This window comes from Haliotis cracherodii, unplaced genomic scaffold (assembly GCF_022045235.1).
Source record: "Haliotis cracherodii isolate W230 unplaced genomic scaffold, xgHalCrac1.p SCAF_7, whole genome shotgun sequence".
Lineage (NCBI taxonomy): Eukaryota > Metazoa > Mollusca > Gastropoda > Lepetellida > Haliotidae > Haliotis > Haliotis cracherodii.
Genome location: NW_027266330.1, coordinates 35,017,501 through 35,036,913, shown reverse-complemented (window position 1 = coordinate 35,036,913; position 19,413 = coordinate 35,017,501). Strand labels below are relative to the sequence as shown.

General features: G+C 42.8%; 1 protein-coding gene and 1 long non-coding RNA gene across 2 annotated transcripts; one reads left to right on the top strand and one right to left on the bottom strand.

The window, feature by feature from the left end:
• The first annotated feature begins 9,141 nt into the window (after nucleotides 1-9,141).
• LOC139448472 (cysteinyl leukotriene receptor 1-like) lies at nucleotides 9,142-10,379 on the top strand. Its single transcript, XM_071230019.1, has one exon. The coding sequence runs from the start codon at nucleotides 9,142-9,144 to the stop codon at nucleotides 10,330-10,332; it is 1,191 nt and encodes a 396-aa protein (XP_071086120.1). The 3' UTR covers nucleotides 10,333-10,379.
• Nucleotides 10,380-14,555: 4,176 nt separating this feature from the next.
• On the bottom strand, nucleotides 14,556-17,536 carry LOC139448303 (uncharacterized). Its single transcript, XR_011652065.1, has 3 exons — nucleotides 17,439-17,536; nucleotides 15,172-15,348; nucleotides 14,556-14,869 (listed from the first exon to the last, which is right to left on the bottom strand). It is a non-coding gene; the product is annotated as an uncharacterized lncRNA (long non-coding RNA).
• Between the last annotated feature and the right edge of the window lie 1,877 nt (nucleotides 17,537-19,413).

Sequence of the window (19,413 nt, the reverse complement as noted above, 5' to 3'; positions counted from 1 at the left end):
GTTGTTGCGTCAGTCGTGGCATGTTTTCGCTGTTCACTTGATGTAAGATTGTGATGGCATGATAATGAAACACTAACATTTTTATAGCCAAACAAGTGATGTTGCACGTGCATGCCATATGTTGGTGCCAGGCTCTCGCGTGGTTATGCTTTTGCGATTTTTTAAATCGTTTTACCAACTTTTTGTAGTACCTCATTCTTTCCACACAAATCAATCCCAATCCATGCAGAAATGACCAATTCATTTTTGGTATTAATTTTGTATGGATGTCGACAACACTGTCAGATATTTACGATTTACTGCTTTTGCGTTTTGTTTTGTTTTGCATGATGTGTATTAACATGATGTATATCGTGTTTTGTACGGTTCAGAAGCTGCCAGTACAACTTTGACGGACAAAATCCGACCAAAATCTGGTAAGCAGTATTTTAGTTGTGTTATTGAGTCTTTAAGAACACAAATATATGATGCTAATAAATGTTATTAGCAAAAACACATTAAACGCGACTTGACTCGGATCTTTACGACATGCCCTATTCCGTGCACTATTTGGGCTCGCCTTGTTTCACATATGTTAGTGCTCGAAAGTTGTAAAGATTTGGCGATTGCATCATAAAACCTCCATGCGACGTCCCCACTCTCGTTGAACGAGGATACACCTGCCTCTTGTTCCGTTTTACGATAGATTATCGCTATGAACCGCTATTTGACGTTCTGACCAACGTTCTGATTTACGGCATGTCGAGTACCAGAAATTGTACTTCACATTTTACGACATCACTTAATAGCGCTGTTGCTTCTTACCCCCGCAAACACTCTGTTTCAAGGCCACTAGCAATCAACAACAACAATAAACACATTATGTTGTCCCGTTTCCCACAAAGGTACCCCCTGTCCAAAAAAAATAAGATATATACACTCTTTTAAAACACTTGTTTGCGACGGCTCGACGACATTCGGGGGTCTGAACAATTAACAGAACAGCGTCAACAACGGCGTTCTTGTGTGTCATTAAAGTTATCGTTATTTTTATGTTGTCACCATCTGTCAGACACAATATATTGTTGAGAGCGGCTCAGATTACACAGTCCGGGCTTCATGCATTGTGATCCGGGTGTGTATACGTTCCTCAAATGTTTATACTTGTCGCTCTCGTAGTTCAAACTTGGACAATGCGTACGAAATCACTACGGTGGAACGAAACTGCGTAAGTACGACCTTCACCTTATTTCTTAAATGAGGACAAGGTTCGAACCAGTCCCAATCCTTTTGGATGAAGTCATTAAAAAATCATTTTGTATTTGCAATTTACGATATTTATAAGGGACCATCTATATTTATCAATCTTGCATTTTTAACGATTATCCAAATTGCACAGAGTGGCAGGGTCACAATTTGACAAAGGTTGCCATGTATCTACAACGCCGAAATCTAGACTGGAAATTCGTGGATAGTCTCTCTTTCAGTATAAACACGCATATGGCAAGTAGGTTGTGTGTTTTTGTTTTATTTGTTTGTTGTTTAACGCCGCCCTCAGTAATAGTCCAGCGATGTGACGGCGGTGTTTCTACACATAAGGTAGGGCCATATGCCTAAACGTTTCGAATGCAGTGGTCAGAATGGCCGTTGAGTTTGGATTCTACTTGCGTTACAACCAGGGAATACTGCCCTCAGTTAAGTGTCATCTTGCACACGTGTCGGGGATCAGTGCTCGCTTTAAGTGAGTGAGTTTGATTTTACGCCGATTTTTGCAATCAATATCCCAGCAATTTCCCACGGCGGGAGACACCAGAAATGGGCTTCACACATTGTACCCATGTTGGGAATCGAACCCGGGTCTTCGGCGTGACGAGCGAAGGCTTTATCAACTAGGCTACCCGACCGCCACTCGCACCATTAACACTGGTTTACCTAATCCAGGCTCAGTTAATTTTCATATCCACACGTCTAATAACACTGATGACGGTACTGAGATTGCGGACGTAATATAAACATTGTTGACGCAATGGATACAGCATTGTTGATGTTTAAATGTATCAATGTGACATAACACAAGTATCATTGATGACTTAATGGACACAATATTGTTGACGTTAACATACATCAATGTTGACATAATATAAACTTCATTGTTGACGTAATGGACACAATATTGTTGACGTTAACATATATCAATGTTGACATAATATAAACTTCATTGTTGGCGTAATGGACACAATATTGTTGACGTTAACATACATCAATATTGACATAATAAAAAGTTCATTGTTGACGTAATGAACACAATATTGTTGAAGTTAACGTACATCAATGCTGACATAATATATACTTCATTGTTGACGTAATGGCCACAATAATGTTGAAGTTAACATACATCAATGTTGACATAACATAAAGTTCATTGTTGACGCAATGGACACAATATTGTTGACGTTAACATACATTAATATTGACGTAATATAAAATTTCAATGTTGGCGTAATGGACACAATATTGTTGAAGTTAACATACACCAATGTTGACATAATATAAACTTCATTGTTGGCGTAATGGACACAATATTGTTGAAGTTAACGTACATCAATGTTGACATAATATAAACTTCATCGTTGACTCAATGTACACACTATTGTTCACGTTAACATACATCATTGTTGACATAATATAAACTTCATTGTTGACGCAATGGACACAATATTGTTGACGTTAACATACATCAATGTTGACATGATATAAACTTCATTGTTGACGTTAACATACATCAATGTTGACATAATATAAAGTTCATTGTTGACGTAATGGACAGAATATTGTTGACGTTAACATACATCAATGTTGACATAATATTAACTTCATTGTTGACGTAATGGACTCAATATTGTTAACGTTAACATACATCAATGTTGACATAATATAAACTTCATTGTTAACTTCATAAAATACAGTGTGAGTGAGTGAGTTGGGTTTAACGCAACTTTTAACAGTATTACAGTTATATCACAGCGTGTCAGCCTAATGTGCGAGAAAAGCCCCAAGTGATGCAGGTCTCAGACGTTTCGGTGAAACCCACGAGCACGGGTATGGTGCTGACAAACCTAGAAACATAATCGGGGTGAATCGGGATTCGAACCCTCAAACATAGGTTTCTGGCGTGCCCAAGGGACGCAACTCTGCACAGCGAATCGCGGCGCCTTAGACGACTGGGCCACCCGTGCCCCTTTATAATACAGACATCGTTGACACAATACAGACTCAGACCTAAACATACAGAGGTATGGCAAGCCATTTTCACATTTATTACGGAATTACAGATATCTTCAATTGTTTTACAGATATCCTGAATTGAATTGAAGATATCTTAATTACAGATAATTGTAGATATCTGCAATAACATTTAAGACATCAGGAAATGAATTAAGGATTTGGTGAAGCTTATTACTGATATCTTGTAAAGAATGGCTGATATCTTAAATTCGATTATTGATGTCAGAATATGATTTAAAGACATCAAAATGTCATGTTTTGTTATGTCAGTAATTCAATTCCAGATATCTTGAAACTACAGACAGATATCAATAATTGATTATCGATATCTTCAATTGTTGCAATTATAAAAGACGTTACTTTAATAATGTTACTTAAATTAGATAACTGATATCAATAATTGATATAAATATATCATCAAAATTATTAATGATATCTTTAATTGGAATTTTAATATCAATAACGGTCAGAATTAATGATATCTTAAATTTGATTAAAAATATCTCTAATTGAATTAAAGATATCTAAAACGAATAAATGATATCTGCAATGCATTTGTAGATATGTACAACTTATTTCAAGGTATCTTGAATTTATTTCTAATAAAATAATGTCCAAAAGAAACGATACCACACATTTTTCTAAATATTTTATTATGAAGAGTTAATTTTCGTCTGAAAAGGTACTTTTGCGTATCCTACGTTCCAAACCAAACGTATTCGGTCGATAAAACCGGGAACATTTGATCAATTGAGAAAAAAGCGTGCAATTTGCCCAAATGACGTTCCGTCCCGTAACACGAAATGCACGTGCATATCTTTTGTATAAAACTGCTGACACGACACGTCGGGATCACAGCAACAAAAAGCACACAAAAGAAATGCCACGTTTGACAGCGATTGAGAGAGAGAGAGAGAGAGAGAGAGAGAGAGAGAGAGAGAGAGAGAGAGAGAGAGAGAGAGAGAGACAGAGAGAGAGAGAGAGAGAGAGATAGCCGTAGAAACGCACCGCGACGTCGCAAGAAGGTTAGGGTGCGCGCGCATAACCGTCACCAGGTTAATGCAGCGGTTGCGTCAGACAGGTCGGACAGCAGACAGGCCGAGAACCGGGAGACCACGGGTGACCACGCCTACTGAAGACCGCCACATCCGGGTACTTCACCTTCGGAACCGCTTCGTAACGGCGACGTTAACGGCATGGAAGGCACTGGGACACGTGATAAGTCGACAAACCGTGTACAGGAGACTGCGGGCACATGGTATCCGAGTACGTCGCCCTTACCGCAGAGCGTTACTGACACCTCAACACCGACTCAACAGACGGATATGGGCCAGGCGACTTCGACGGTGGCAACGGTGGAACTGGGCACGTGTCATGTTTTCTGACGAAAGCAGATTTTGCATCTTCAGGAACGACGGCCGGCAGCGTGTGTACCGAAGAATAGGTGAACGTTTGGCACCGAACTGCATCCATCAAGTCAGGCCATATGGAGGCGGAGGTTTAATGGTTTGGGGTGGAATCTGCGGTGACGTCAAAACGAGACTCGTCGTTATTCGAGGAAACCTGAATGCGCAGCGTTATCGTGATGACATCTTACAACCAGTTGTGGTGCCATTCATCCAACAACAGCCTAATGGTATCATTTTCCAGCACGATAATGCGAGGCCTCACACGGCAAGGCTGACTCAGAACTTCTTAGCAAAGGCCAACATTCACGTTTTACCATGGCCGGCATGTTCACCGGACATGAACCCCATCGAACACATGTGGGACATTCTCGGCCGCAAAGTCAGGAATCGCCCTGTGCCCCCAGTTAACCTCCAGGAATTAGAACAATGCCTCCTCCATGAATGGCAACGCATCCCTCCCAACGTCATCAGACGTCTGACGTCATCAGCCCGTAGACGTGTACTAGCATGTATTGACGCTCACGGTGGACATACCCGGTACTAACGTGACTTTGAGACGTGTGCTGTGACATTTTCCACACTTGACTCATCAACTGTGTTCAAATGAAATTTTCATTTTGGACCCCCCGCGTCTTTACATGTCTATCCTCATGATTGTAAAGGATTGATTACAATGAAGTTTTGTACACATACTGTGAAAACATTACTCAAAGTCATACACCTATTTGAAATGTCTGTATCGTTTAGTTTTTTTGTAATGTCCTTTCAAACACGTGGTATCGTTTCTTTTGGACATTAGTTTATATATAAATTTTATGTACAGTAGGATGGTAATTGTTTAATGATATCTTAAATACAACTAATTTGTTGATATCACCGTAACATTTTAAGATATCAGTAACTGTCTCATGGATATCAGAAATGAATTTAAGATATCTTTAATTATTTTTTGATATCTTAAAACATTATTGATATCTTTAAATAAAATACATATATCTTTAAAACAATTGAAGATATCTGTAATTCCGTAATAAATGTGAAAACGGCTTGCCATACGTAGGCGTAAAACAAGACGCCACTGTTTACATAATTCATATCATTTTTGACACCATACTCATCATTGTTGAGAGAATACACATCATTGATGACATAATATAGAATTGCCAACATGACATCTATTGTTGACAAACAGCCTTAAGTTTGGAAATCACATGCAGCATATCGTGGTAAGACTAAAGTCACTCTGTGATAGGTTCGTCATTAAGTGTCTTCATAACGTACATACTTGTCTATATGTTTCTGTAGTAAGCGTTACTTCTGTCGGTGGGTATATACCACTGTTAACGTGAATGAGAATGTTGACGTGTATTTGATGTTATATAATACTGAACCAAATTAAAGACTTCACAATCCTTAAATTTTAACATTTGACCAGTTATCATTGTGGGCCCTTACTGTGTATTTAAATAGTAATGGTCACGTATTGTCTTCGGATAACACCCGTTTTTGTGCAGGTGAATAGATCAAAATCATGTGCACAGCACTATAGTGGCAAGAGTGGTTTTTCACGTGCAACTGGTCACGTGGCCATAATACCGCACGTGTTTTCAGCCATACTTGTTAGCAGTCATTAAAAAAAAAGAAAAACACAAGAAACAAAAGTCTTAACAGCCATTTGTCATGCCACGCCTTTCAAATGTGCAACGTGAACGTGCCATCGGCATGTTGCAGACTGGAAAGTCGCAAGGGCGATGTGTTGTAGTCGAAGGACTGTTTATGATTTACAGACGCGTCTACAGCAAACGGGTACCACCGCTGATCGCCCTCGGCCAGGTCGACCACGTGTGACGTCACATGCAGAGGATCGTCAGATTGTCTAAATTCACCCCCGTAACCGATTTTTAACGGCTACATCAACCAGAAATAAACTTTAGGGGTAGACTGAGTGCGCAAACTGTTCGAAACCGTCTGAGAACTGCTCACCTTCAAGCACGAAGGCCATACTGCGGGCCGATTCTGACTCAATTACACAGACGTCAACGTCAATTGTGGGCACAGCGACACTTACGATGGACTCTGAGGAATTGGAATCAAGTCGTCTTCAGTGATGAATCCCGATTTAATCTTCGATTTGCTGTTGGTAGGGCGAGGGTGTGGAAGCGCCGCCATGAACGTTACGCCCAGTGTTGTGTACAGGAAGTTGACAGATTTCGAGGCGGAAGTGTGCTTTCTGTGGCAATTCACGTTCCAGGCTTCTTGTCATCCGTGGCAACCTCAACGCTGCAGCTTACCGCGACCAGGTACTGGCACCAGAACTTCTGCCTTTTATGGCAGCACATGGACCCGGTTTGATCTTCCAACACGACGATGCCAGACGCCACACAGCAATTTTGACAAAGAATTTCCTTCAGAAGTCAACGTCATGCGGGAGTCAACGTCATGGACAGGCCGTCAAGGTCTCCCGACCTCAATCCCATCGAACACGTCTGGGATGCTCTTGGCAGAAGTCTGCGCACTCTCCAGAACCAACCTCAGAATTTGCAAGATCTTGGCACCATTTTGCAGAAACAATGGCGTCGTCTTCCCAATCATGTGTTCACAAGCATCACAAGGTCCATACGGAGGCGTTGTGTGGCTGTTGTCAACGCACATGGTGGCCATACACGCTACTGAACTTGTGTGCCATCAGATTCTCGCGCTTGGGATTTATGATTTAAACTGTTGATGTTATTACCGAATACCGTAGGTGCTTGGAACAAATTATGGTGACCATCGTTAATTAAAATCCTTCTTTGGACATTAATGATTACCTTCTCTGATACATTTGTCCGTTGTATATCATATATGGGATTACTTTTTTAATTTGACTCAGTATAATACCATTGGGGACGTGATAGAGACACAACTGATAACCTGAGATAGACACAACTGTTGACATAATCTTCGATACCTGTTTAGTAAAAGGTATGACACGAACATTCATGTGGCAATCCTTTTACATGTCGCCACGAGCTAGATGTGATGACCTGGAGTTGGTTGGATGGTTTGTTGTTTTACGCCGCATTCAGCAATATTCCAGCTATATGACGGCGGTCTGTATATAATCGACTCTGGACCAGACAGTCCAATGATTGATATCATGAGCATCGACCCACGCAATTGGGATACGATAACATGCATCAACAAAGTCAGCGAGCCTGACCACCCGATCCCGTTAGTCGCCTCTTACGACATGCATAGTCGCCTTTTACGACAAGCATGGGTTGCTGTAGACCTATTCTACCCCGGATCTTCACGGCACCATGTAATGTCCACAACATCGATGATGACATGGAGTACGGGTGTGGGTAAGTCAAACAATGACTTCCTAATGAGTGAGACGGTGAGTGAGTTAACACGTGGAAGGAAAGCTCGAGAGGATGCAGGTCTTTGGTGAAACTCAGACGGGCATGGTGCTGACTAACCAGGATTCATAATCAGCACGAACCGCAGAATCGAACCCTTTGACGATTTGGCCATCGTGCCCCTTAATTACTGATGATGTAAACTGGGTCGTTCCCTACATTGAAAAACGCCGTTTTACTTACTGACACTGGTAAGAGGGGGCACAGGTGGCCCAGTCGTCTAAGGCGCCGCAATTCGCTGTGCAGAGTTACATCCCTTGGGAACACCAGAAACCTATGATTGTTGGTTCGAATCCCGGTTCGCCCCGATTATGTTTCTAGGTTTGTCAGCACCATACCCGTGCTCATGGGTTTCACCGAAGTGGTAAACGTCTGAGACCTGCATCACTTCCGGCTTCCCTCCCACATTAAGCTGACACGCCGCGATATAACTGGAATATTGTTAAAAGCGGCGTTTAACCCAACTCACTCACTCACTCACTCACTGGTATGAACTGACATTTTGATTGTCCCCCGGAATTTCGGTTCAGAAATTAAGATCGTTAACCGATCCTTATCGTGATCACTGGTTTGTCCGGTCCAGTCCAGATTTTTTTTTCAGCCCGAGGTCCTATTTTGAACATTGTCAAGGCGGCGTTTGCGTTAAACATTAAACAATAACATTTGTATTGATACCTACTTTTCTCACTTTTCACCGACTAATGTAAAGGAATGTGAAGATCCGGGGTAGAATAGGTCTTCAGCAGCCCACGCTTTGCTTGTCGTAAGTGGCGACTAACGGGATCGGATGGTCAGGCTCACTGACTTGGTTGATGCATGTCATTGATCCCAATTGCGTGGATCGATGCTCATGATGTCAATCTCTGGATTGTCTGGTCCAGACTCGATTATTTACAGACCGCCGTCATATAGCTGCAATATTGCTGATTGCGGCGTTAAACAACAAACAAGCAAACAAAATGGTAAGTACGCTTCATTTTTTTAATCAGTCATTTATCTGTTCCAGGTAGCAGAAAACCCCGGACTGCCATTGTCACTGGTGCTACTGATCCCGTGACTTCACAATGATCAAGTTCCGCCTTCAACCCGATGGCGTCCCCATTGCAATGAACATTACTGATCTGACTTACAAGGACTTTCCCGAATACCAGACAGGGGTGGTTATGTGGAAGTCGATCTCTCCGCTGCTCATTCTGATTGGTACGTTCGGAAGCTTGCTGTCTGTCATCGTGTTATGCCGCAAACGGATGCGAACCTCGACGACGATGTTTTACTTGGCTGTTTTGGCGGTCACTGACGTCTTCGTGTTGTATACAGGGTTACTGCGTTACTGGCTAAATTACACGTTTGACGAAGACATTCGCATTGATTCAGACTTTTCTTGCAAATTCCATATATTTCTTGTGTATGTGTCTCTAGACTTCGCAGCTTGGATACTGGTTGCGCTCACCGTTGATAGGTGCCTATTCGTATTCGCACCTTTCAAAGCCCGGAAGTACTGTACCCTGCGGAGGGCGAGAATTACCGCCGCCGCCATGTTGGGTTTCTTGATGGTGATCAACGTTCACTTCGCCTGGTCGTATGGTCTCAGTCCTCGTACGATATTCGGGGAAGGGGTAGATTGTGATGCTGCTAACGACGACATGAAAGAATTTGTTACTGTCATCTGGCCTTGGATTGATCTGTTCATCGTATGTTTCGTCCCGTTCACCATCATGATCATCTGCAACGTCATTATTATCAGGAAGCTCGCCATCTCTGCCAGCAAGATTCGTCGGCACACCGTTTCCGAGCGTGAGAGGTACCAACATGAACTAAAATCGACCAATCAGAACGCACAACACATCAGTACCTCGCATGGCCAATCAAAACATCCGAAGATCAGCGTCATTAGCACGCAGTCAAACAACAACAACAACAACAACAACACAAAAGCCAGATCAGCTTGTCCGAAATCGTCCCACCTCACGGTGATGTTATTATCAGTCAACTGCCTGTTCTTGCTGCTGACGTCACCAATTGTTGTGTACATGATCGGGTTCGGAACATGGCGCGAGGACCCTGATCCTCAAACCGAGGCTCGGCTCCATCTGAGCTGGTGTCTGGTGAATCTGTTGCAGTACACGAACAATGCCGCTCATTTCTTTCTCTACTGTCTCACAGGACCACGATTCAGGAGAGAGTTACTCCGAATGATGTCCCCGAAAAACAAAGTTAATGCTGAAACAAGCGTCACACTCGATCCGTATCACTGAAAGAAGTCACCATCGACATCAAGTCCGATCACTATCTGATCTGACCACCATACATGAGTTATATCAGATTTACATCAGATATACATCAGATTTACATCAGATTTACATCAGGTTTACATCAGATTTATGCTATCTTGAGACGGAACAGAAGTTTGGAACTTTTTTCAATATATGAAAACAAAAGCAAACGGGATACATTGAGTTCACGGCTAGAGCTAAGAGTTACCTCCCTTAGTGATGCCGGTATCCGCTATTCGTGGGTTCGAAATCCAGATTCTCCTCGACGATGATCAGAATGCGTTCCTGTGACAGTATCACTGTACTGATACGGGTCGCTGCTCTAACTATCAATCACGGGTTTGTGTGATCCAGACTCGATTACTCCAGGTCGATTGTACTGGATGTGATAAGGATACGTATACTTGAGGAGGCACGGGTGGCCCTGTCGTCTAAGGCGCCACGGTTCGCTGTGTGGATTTGAGTGCCTTGGGCACGCCAGAAACCTATGATTGTGGGTTCGAATCCCGGTTCGCCCCGATTATGTTTCTAGGTTTGTCAGCACCATACCCGTGCTCGTGGGTTTCACCGAAGTGGTAAACGTCTGAGACCTGCTTCACTTGGGGCTTTCCTCCCACATTAAGCTGACATGCCGTGATATAACTGGAATACTGTTAAAAGCGGCGTTATACCCAACTCACTCACTGACTGTATACTTGATGTTGACATGGCGGTTCTACCATTGGATGACGTATAACGATGCCAGGGTACCATGCTGCTTTGAAAAGGTGTGCTTAACTGCTTGTATGCTTGTATATTCTTTGTGTGTTTCATCGGTATATGGCTAAAACATGGCTGACAAAATTTTAAAGTGTAACTTACTGTGTATATGGTTTAAGATGAAATCGGTAAGGACCGGTGCGTCAAGATCAACGCGAACTGTTATGTGACTTCATTGATAGGGCACGCACATACGTATGTGGTCAAGTTAACGTATTGATGGAAAGGTACGTCGCCAACGTAGGGACTAACGCGGACAAGTACGTCACATATGTAAGGGTTGAAGAGGAAAGTACGTCAGATACGTAAGTACTCTAACGGACATGTACGTCAGATACGTAAATACTCAAGTGGACATGTAAGTCACCTACGTAAGTACTCGTGTGGACATGTACGTCACCTACGTAAGTATTCGAGTGGACATGTAAGTCACCTACGTAAGTACTAGTGTGGACATGTACGTCACCTACGTAAGTACTCGTTTGGACATGTACGTCACCTACGTAAGTACTCGAGTGGACATGCACGTCACCTACGTAAGTACTCGAGTGGACATGTACGTCACCTGCGTAAGTACTCGAGTGGACATGTACGTCACCTACGTAAGTACTAGTGTGGACATGTACGTCACCTACGTAAGTACTCGTGTGGACATGTACGTCACCTGCGTAAGTACTCGAGTGGACATGTACGTCACCTGCGTAAGTACTCGAGTGGACATGTACGTCACCTACGTAAGTACTAGTGTGGACATGTACGTTACTTACGTAAGTACTCGAGTGGACATGCACGTCACCTGCGTGTTTACCCAAGTTGACATGTACGTCACCTGCGTAAGTACTCGAGTGGACATGCACGTCACCTACGTATGTCACCTACGTAAGTTCTCGAGTGGACATGTACGTCACCTACGTAAGTTCTCGAGTGAACATGCATGTCACCTGCGTAAGTACTCGAGTGGACATGTACGTCACCTACGTATTTACTCAAGTGGACATTACGTCATCTACGTGTGTGCTATTGTCTGGACATGTACTTCACATACATGTATGTAGTTATGGCCTCAAGTGAAAGCAAACGTCCCGTACGCATGCACTCGCGAGAACAGATTGGGTTTGCGTGAACACGATTGAACAGGTGCGTCTCACATCACACGTGTGCATTCATGCATATACGTCACAGTACTACATAATCGGTATTCGTGCATATACGTCACAGTACTAAATCATCGGTATTCGTGCTTATACGTCACAATACTACATCACCGGTACTCGTGCATATACGTCACAGTACTATACCATCGGTATTCATGCATATACGTCACAGTACTATACCATCGGTATTCGTGCATATACGTCACAGTACTATACCATCGGTATTCGTGCATATACGTCACAGTACTACATTCGGGTTTCATGCATATACGTCACAGTACTATACCATCGGTATTCGTGCATATACGTCACAGTACTATACCATCGGTATTCGTGCATATACGTCACAGTACTATACCATCGGTATTCGTGCATATACGTCACTGTACTATACTATCGGTATTCGTGCATATACGTCACAGTACTATACCATCGGTATTCGTGCATATACGTCACAGTACTACACCATCGGTATTCGTGCATATACGTCACAGTACTACATCACCGGTATTCGTGCATATACGTCACAGTACTACATCATCGGTATTCGTGCATATACGTCACAGTACTACATCACCGGTATTCATGCATATACGTCACAGTACTAAACCATCGGTATTCGTGCATATACGTCACAGTACTACATCACCGGTATTCGTGCATATACGTCACAGTACTACATCACCGGTATTCATGCATATACGTCACAGTACTACATAATCGGTATTCGTGCATATACGTCACAGTACTACATCACCGGTATTCATGCATATACGTCACAGTACTACATCATCGGTATTCGTGCATATACGTCACAGTACTACATCACCGGTATTCGTGCATATACGTCACAGTACTACATCACCGGTATTCGTGCATATACGTCACAGTACTACACCATCGGTATTCGTGCATATACGTCACAGTACTACACCTCGGTATTCGTGCATATACGTCACAGTACTACACCATCGGTATTCGTACATATACGTCACAGTACTACATCATCGGTATTCGTGCATATACGTCACAGTACTACATCACCGGTATTCATGCAAATACGTCACAGTACTATACCATCGGTATTCATGCATATACGTCACAGTACTACACCATCGGTATTCGTGCATATACGTCACAGTACTATATCGTAGACATAAGTTGATATGTTTATTAATTATTATGATATAATTACTAGCCCTTTCGAAGACTCTTGTTATTTGTGTTACATTGAAATCATCAATATATGTGATAAGAACACATACAACTTTATGGATAACAACGTCTCGTTTACTGCAGTTAGCGACGTTTCGGTGTAAAATACTTACACCGTTATCCATACAGTTGTATCTTTTATTATCTACTCAGCAACGTCTAGAATGTCAATCAAACAATGTATGTTATATTTCAAATTCATGTTGTTACAGTTAATGAGCGAGTAACATGCAAACTAGGACTAGTCTACAAGATGTTTGTTTCATCATTATGTAGCCAGTATCCTGTACAACACGACTACCGAATAAAATAGTTTTTTTGCATGGAAACGTTTTTTTTCAATGTTATCAGACAAACCATTTATATTTTGCATTCGTGAAGCGATTCGGTCTGTGCTGAAGACATAATATTTTCAGAATGAGGGTGTTTTTTTATTTTTATTTCTATGACCAGGCGTGTCCGGCTGTTGATGCTGAATAGCGTGCGATCCAACATTCATTCAACGAATCCTGCATATTTTCTGACAAATTAATTTGTTCAAAAATACACAGAAAAAATAATTTTGCCTTAAGAAAAAGAATGTTGGCCAAACATTCTGAATTGTTGTCAGAATTATTTGTTCAGGTCCTTTCAGAGAATTTTTTGCGTTGTTTAAAATAGTGTCCGAAAACATATCCTTTCTTTAAAAAAACTACAACCAAAGTGAATATGATATTTAGGCTTATAGACCGCTTCCGTGGTCTAGTGGTAGAGCGTCCGCCCGGGGATCGATATCCCGGTCGCGTCATACCAAAAGACGTTAAAATATGGTACTTGTTGTTACCCTGTCTGGCGCTCGGCATTGAGGGGCTAAAACAAGGACTTGTCGGCTCGGAGTCAGTATACTGTGTCTGAATTGGGTATTTATGTTAAACTGTGGCATGGTATCTCAGTGAGCTAGCACTATAAAAAGGGCATCAGTCCGGACTAGTACAAGCAGCCACACACATACACGCACATGCACGTCGCTTTATAATTGCAATAACCTTGGACGCGACGTTAAACCCCATTTCACCTCACCTCAATCAAAACACGAGCTGTTATTAGTGGTTTTATTTATAGAAATTTAAATTGTATACAAAATATATTACTTGGAAACAGTAAGTCAACTAACAATGCAATTCCTCGAGATTTGATACATCGTTGGATAAAAACAACAACGTATTTTTGATAGACAAACAATTCATGATGAATGGATACGTTTTTGCCCCTAATAGCGTCATGTTGACAGAAGATTTAGATAGTATGTAGATGCTTCAGTTGTTGCAGTGACTGCCGTGGACGTGATGTTGCTGTGGCCGCTATGGCCGTGGTGTTGCCGATGGATCCCATTTTCTAAGTTTTCCTTGTATCTGAAACACGGGATATTGTAAACTGGCGACTGACAGTTTAATGAACCGGACTATTCATAGTGAAGATATTTTATTATTTTTCTGTTTGTTTAACGCACTCAGCACTATTCTACCTATATGTCCAAGTTTGGACCACACAATCCAGGGATTGATATTGTGAGCAACTATTTACGCGATCTGCGAACGATGTCACGCCGTCAACCAGGCTAGCGAGCCTGATTCATTAAGTCGCCTCTTACGACCAGTATGCGTTGCTGGGGACTAACCCTGGCAAAGTGGAGGTGAATGACTAATATACTCACCTTCATCATATATTCGACCTTGACCTAGTTGTACTTCGCCATGAGGATGACAGTCATTACAAACATGACGACAGGGAATGCGACGAGGAAGCCGAACTTCATTTTGTCCATGGACGTCATGACTAGCTCCTCGTCCGCATGATACTGCTTTTCCGGTGTCTCCATCGTTGTCGTGAACTGTACGAGAAGGAAAAACGTGAACAACGTTTATAACCTCACTGAGTGAGTTTAACGCCGCTTTGAACAGAATTCCATTTATATCACGGCGTTTCCCCCCCCTAAGTGAGAGGAACTCAATGAATAATACAGGCCTTATACTGTACTACTTAATTGAAACCCACGGGTTGAAACACAATCGGGGCGAACTGGGATTCGAACCCACGATCATAGGTTTCTGGCGTGCCCAATAGACGCAACTGCGAATTGCGTCGCCAACGACGACTGTTTTTGTTACGGATAAAACACGACTCCGTGGGTTTGGGTGAGAAGGGGGGGGGGGGGGGGCTACATGCAAGGACTTGAGTTGACTACACTTGGCATTTACAAGCCCTCTTCTGTCTGCCAGCGCTCACACTTGTACTCCATGGTGGATGTCAGACAGCGGGGACATGTTTCAAGACCTGTGTCATAAATTATTCTACCAGGTTTGTACGATCTTCACTTCTGGGTGCGTACATTTCTTACAAGCAGGAAACAAAGTCTGTTTTTAATCTTAATGGTGTCGGTGATAAAAGCACGACTATTTGATACTAATGTGCGTGTGTGTGTGTGCGTGTGCGCGTGTGTGTGCGTGTGCGCGTGTGTGTGCGTGTTTGCGTGTGCATGCGTGTGTGCAGTCGAAGCACTTTTCATTCAAATCCTTCAAACATGATTTTATTTGTTAACTTAACCTTTGTGATTAATATCTTTATACCCGGAAATACAATGTCTCACTTTCACTCCGAAATACAACTTCTAGGCCTTGTACACGGACAACATAAAGTGGGGTAAGGGCCTTCTGTAATCTTTCTGTAAAGATCAGGCGGTGGGATAGCCTAGTGGTTAAAGCCTTCGCTCGCTACGTCGGGTTCAAATCCCCACATGGGTACAATGTGTGAAGCCTGGTGATATTACTGCAATATTCCCGAAAGCGGCGTAAAACCATACTCACTCGTACAACGATGATAAAGGGGCAGTATCTCTTTATTATATTACATATTACCAGACCGTGAACACCCGGGATACAGTAGGTCTTCAGCAACACATACTTGCCGCAAAAGGCGATTATGTTTTTTTAAGAGGTGACTGACGCGGTCGGGTGGTCAGACTCGCTGACCTGTTTGATGCATGTCATCGATCCCAATTGCGTTGATCGATGCTCATTATGTCATTGACTGATTTGTCTGGTCAAGACTCGATTATTTATAGACCGCCGTCATATAGCTGAAATATTGATGAGTGCGGCGTGAAACAAACAAACAAACAAACAAACAAACAGTCAGACATATTACACAGACAACAAGCAAACTGTTCTTTAATGAAACACGCCGAAATCATGTGACGTCTTTCGTAGGCATGTCATGTCATACGAGGATCCAGAGGGGTGCGAGAAGGTGCAGGGGTGCGCACCTGCATCTCATTTGAAGCATACAAAACATGCATTCATTCGAAAACTGTATAGGTTATAGGGTTAAATAAAAATCAAAACAACGTGAAAAAAGGTTAACTCATTTGGTGATATACGTATACTTTCCACACAATAACACAAGTACAGGTACTATGAGAGATTACCATATCACGAAATGCTCCTTCTTTCCCAAAAAGATGCATCCGCGATTGAAGACAGACCTAACAATCCTCTCCAACAGGTCCCCGAACACTAAACAAACACTTGGTCAGACACAAATACAGCTTATGTCTACCTGGCTTACAAACAGACATACCTGTTTACACTTGGCTTGACCTACTTTGAAGACGCATCAAGGACTTAGGCCATTTTGCACTACCAAACTACTTTCTAAAGTGCTAAGATTTCCTAATTAGGAGAAAAATTCGTTGTTAACAGCTATGCATTCACGGGAAGGCTCTCGAGTCACACGTCTTGTTTATACGAACCCAACAGTGAGAGTTCAGAACGACTGAACGTGACTCTCAAACAGGTAATAATCTCACAGAGGTGAATTACTCCTATAAATCATCACTACCAACCACTGGCGGGGTTGTTTATCGGTGGGGTTTACCAATCACTTATGATAATGAGAAGAGTGTAAAACTGGAGCAATACTCACGCTAGAGGCCCTGTTTCCTTGATTTGTGGAGGAGATATATAGGAGACGATCAGACGACAATGACCTGTGTCTCGTCTGCTCAAGCTCTTCATATGGGACTTGACATACGTGTTTAGTCAACCGTGGCGGCGAGTTTGTTGGCTGGGTTTACGCCTCGTTGCACATATCTCGCGTATCTTAATGTTGAGTGAGTTGAGTTAAACGCCGCTTTCAACAGCTTTCCACCCAAGGTTGATTGATCTGAGCTTCACATAGAAGGAAAGGCGTTATAGTGAAATTTGTCGTTGTGGACATTACATGGTGCCGTGAAGATCCGGGGTAGAATTGGTCTACAGAAACTCATCGTTGTCGGAAAAGGCGACTATGCATGTCGTAAGAGGCGACTAACGGGTCGGGTGGTCAGGCTCGCTGACTTTGTTGATGCATGTTATCGTATCCCTATTGCGTGGATCGATGCTCATGATGTCAATCACTGGATTGTCTGGTCCAGACCCGATTATTTACAGACCGCCGCCATAGAGGTGGAATATTGCTGAGTGCGGCGTTAAACAACAAACAAACAAAACACGGTGCCGTGCAAATATATCCACAACACCTTGAGGGCGCTGGAATAACCTAGTGGTTAATCGTTCACACATCACTCACTCACTCACTCACTCACTCACTCACTCACTCACAGAAACTTGATTGAGGAATTCAGAAAATAAACAGGGGTCCGTGACCTTGGGAAAAAGGACAAACCTAAGGAGTGAGGCTCAGATTATATCGATATTTACGCTCGGGCATCACGGGGTCTCAGCTGGAATTCCGACGTGACGCTGATTCTATAGGTTTGTATCTTTGGTGATACCCACGTGTTCAGGACTGACAAACTTGGAAGCATATACAGAGCGAACCGGGACTCGAACCCAGGAGCATAGGTATAGACACAACTCTACACAAAATTGCGGCACATTAGATTACATCCCTCCTTATACTGGTGAGGTGAAATGAGGTTTAACGTCGCGTCCAAGATTATTGCACTTATATAGCGACGTGTATGCACGTGTATGTGTGTGTGTGGCTGCTTGTACAATCCCGGATGATGCCTATTTATAGTGCTAGCCCACTTAGATACCATGCCGCAGTTTAGCATGAATACCCTACTCAGACACAGTATACTGGCTCCGAGCCGACCAGACAGGGTAACAACAAGTACCATCTTTAAACGTCTTTTGGTATGACGGGGGTCGGGGATCGAACCCCGGACCTTCCGCTCTCCGGTCGGACGCTCTACCATTAGACCACGGAGGCGGTCCCTCCTTATACTAAGGAAATAGTGAGTGAGTATGGTTTTACGCCGCTTTTAGCAATATTCCAGCAATATCACGGCGGGGGACACCAGAAATTTGCTTCTCACCTTGTACCCATGTGGGGAATCGAACCCGGGTCTTCGGCGGGTAGCCAACGCCTTAACCACTAGGCTACCCCACCGCCCCTACTTAGGAAATAATAAACCCACATGTAAAGCTTTATACGTAAGCCTTTTAGGGCCATTTGATTATATACTTTTTGCTTGAAATGACAAGATGCTATGTTAAAATTTCAAGCTACTAAGTTGAAATTTCTTAGTAACTTAGTATCTTGAAATTTAAACATAACATCTGCAAATTTCAAGATCATTTTCTTGAAATTTCAACTTAGTGAGTGGGTGAGTTGGGTTTCACGCCGCTTTTAACAATATTCCAGCTAAATGACGGCGTGTCAGCTTAATGTGGGAGAAAGGCCCGAAGTGATACAGGTCTCAGACGTTTACCACTTCGTTGAAACCCATGAGGACGGGTATGGTGCTGACAAACCTAGAAACATAATCCGGGCGAATCGGTATTCGAACCCACAATCATAGGTTTCTGGCATGCCCAAGGGACGCAACTCTTCACAGCGGAGCGTTGCGCCGTAGACGGCTGGGCCAGCCTTTTTCAACTTAGTATGTATC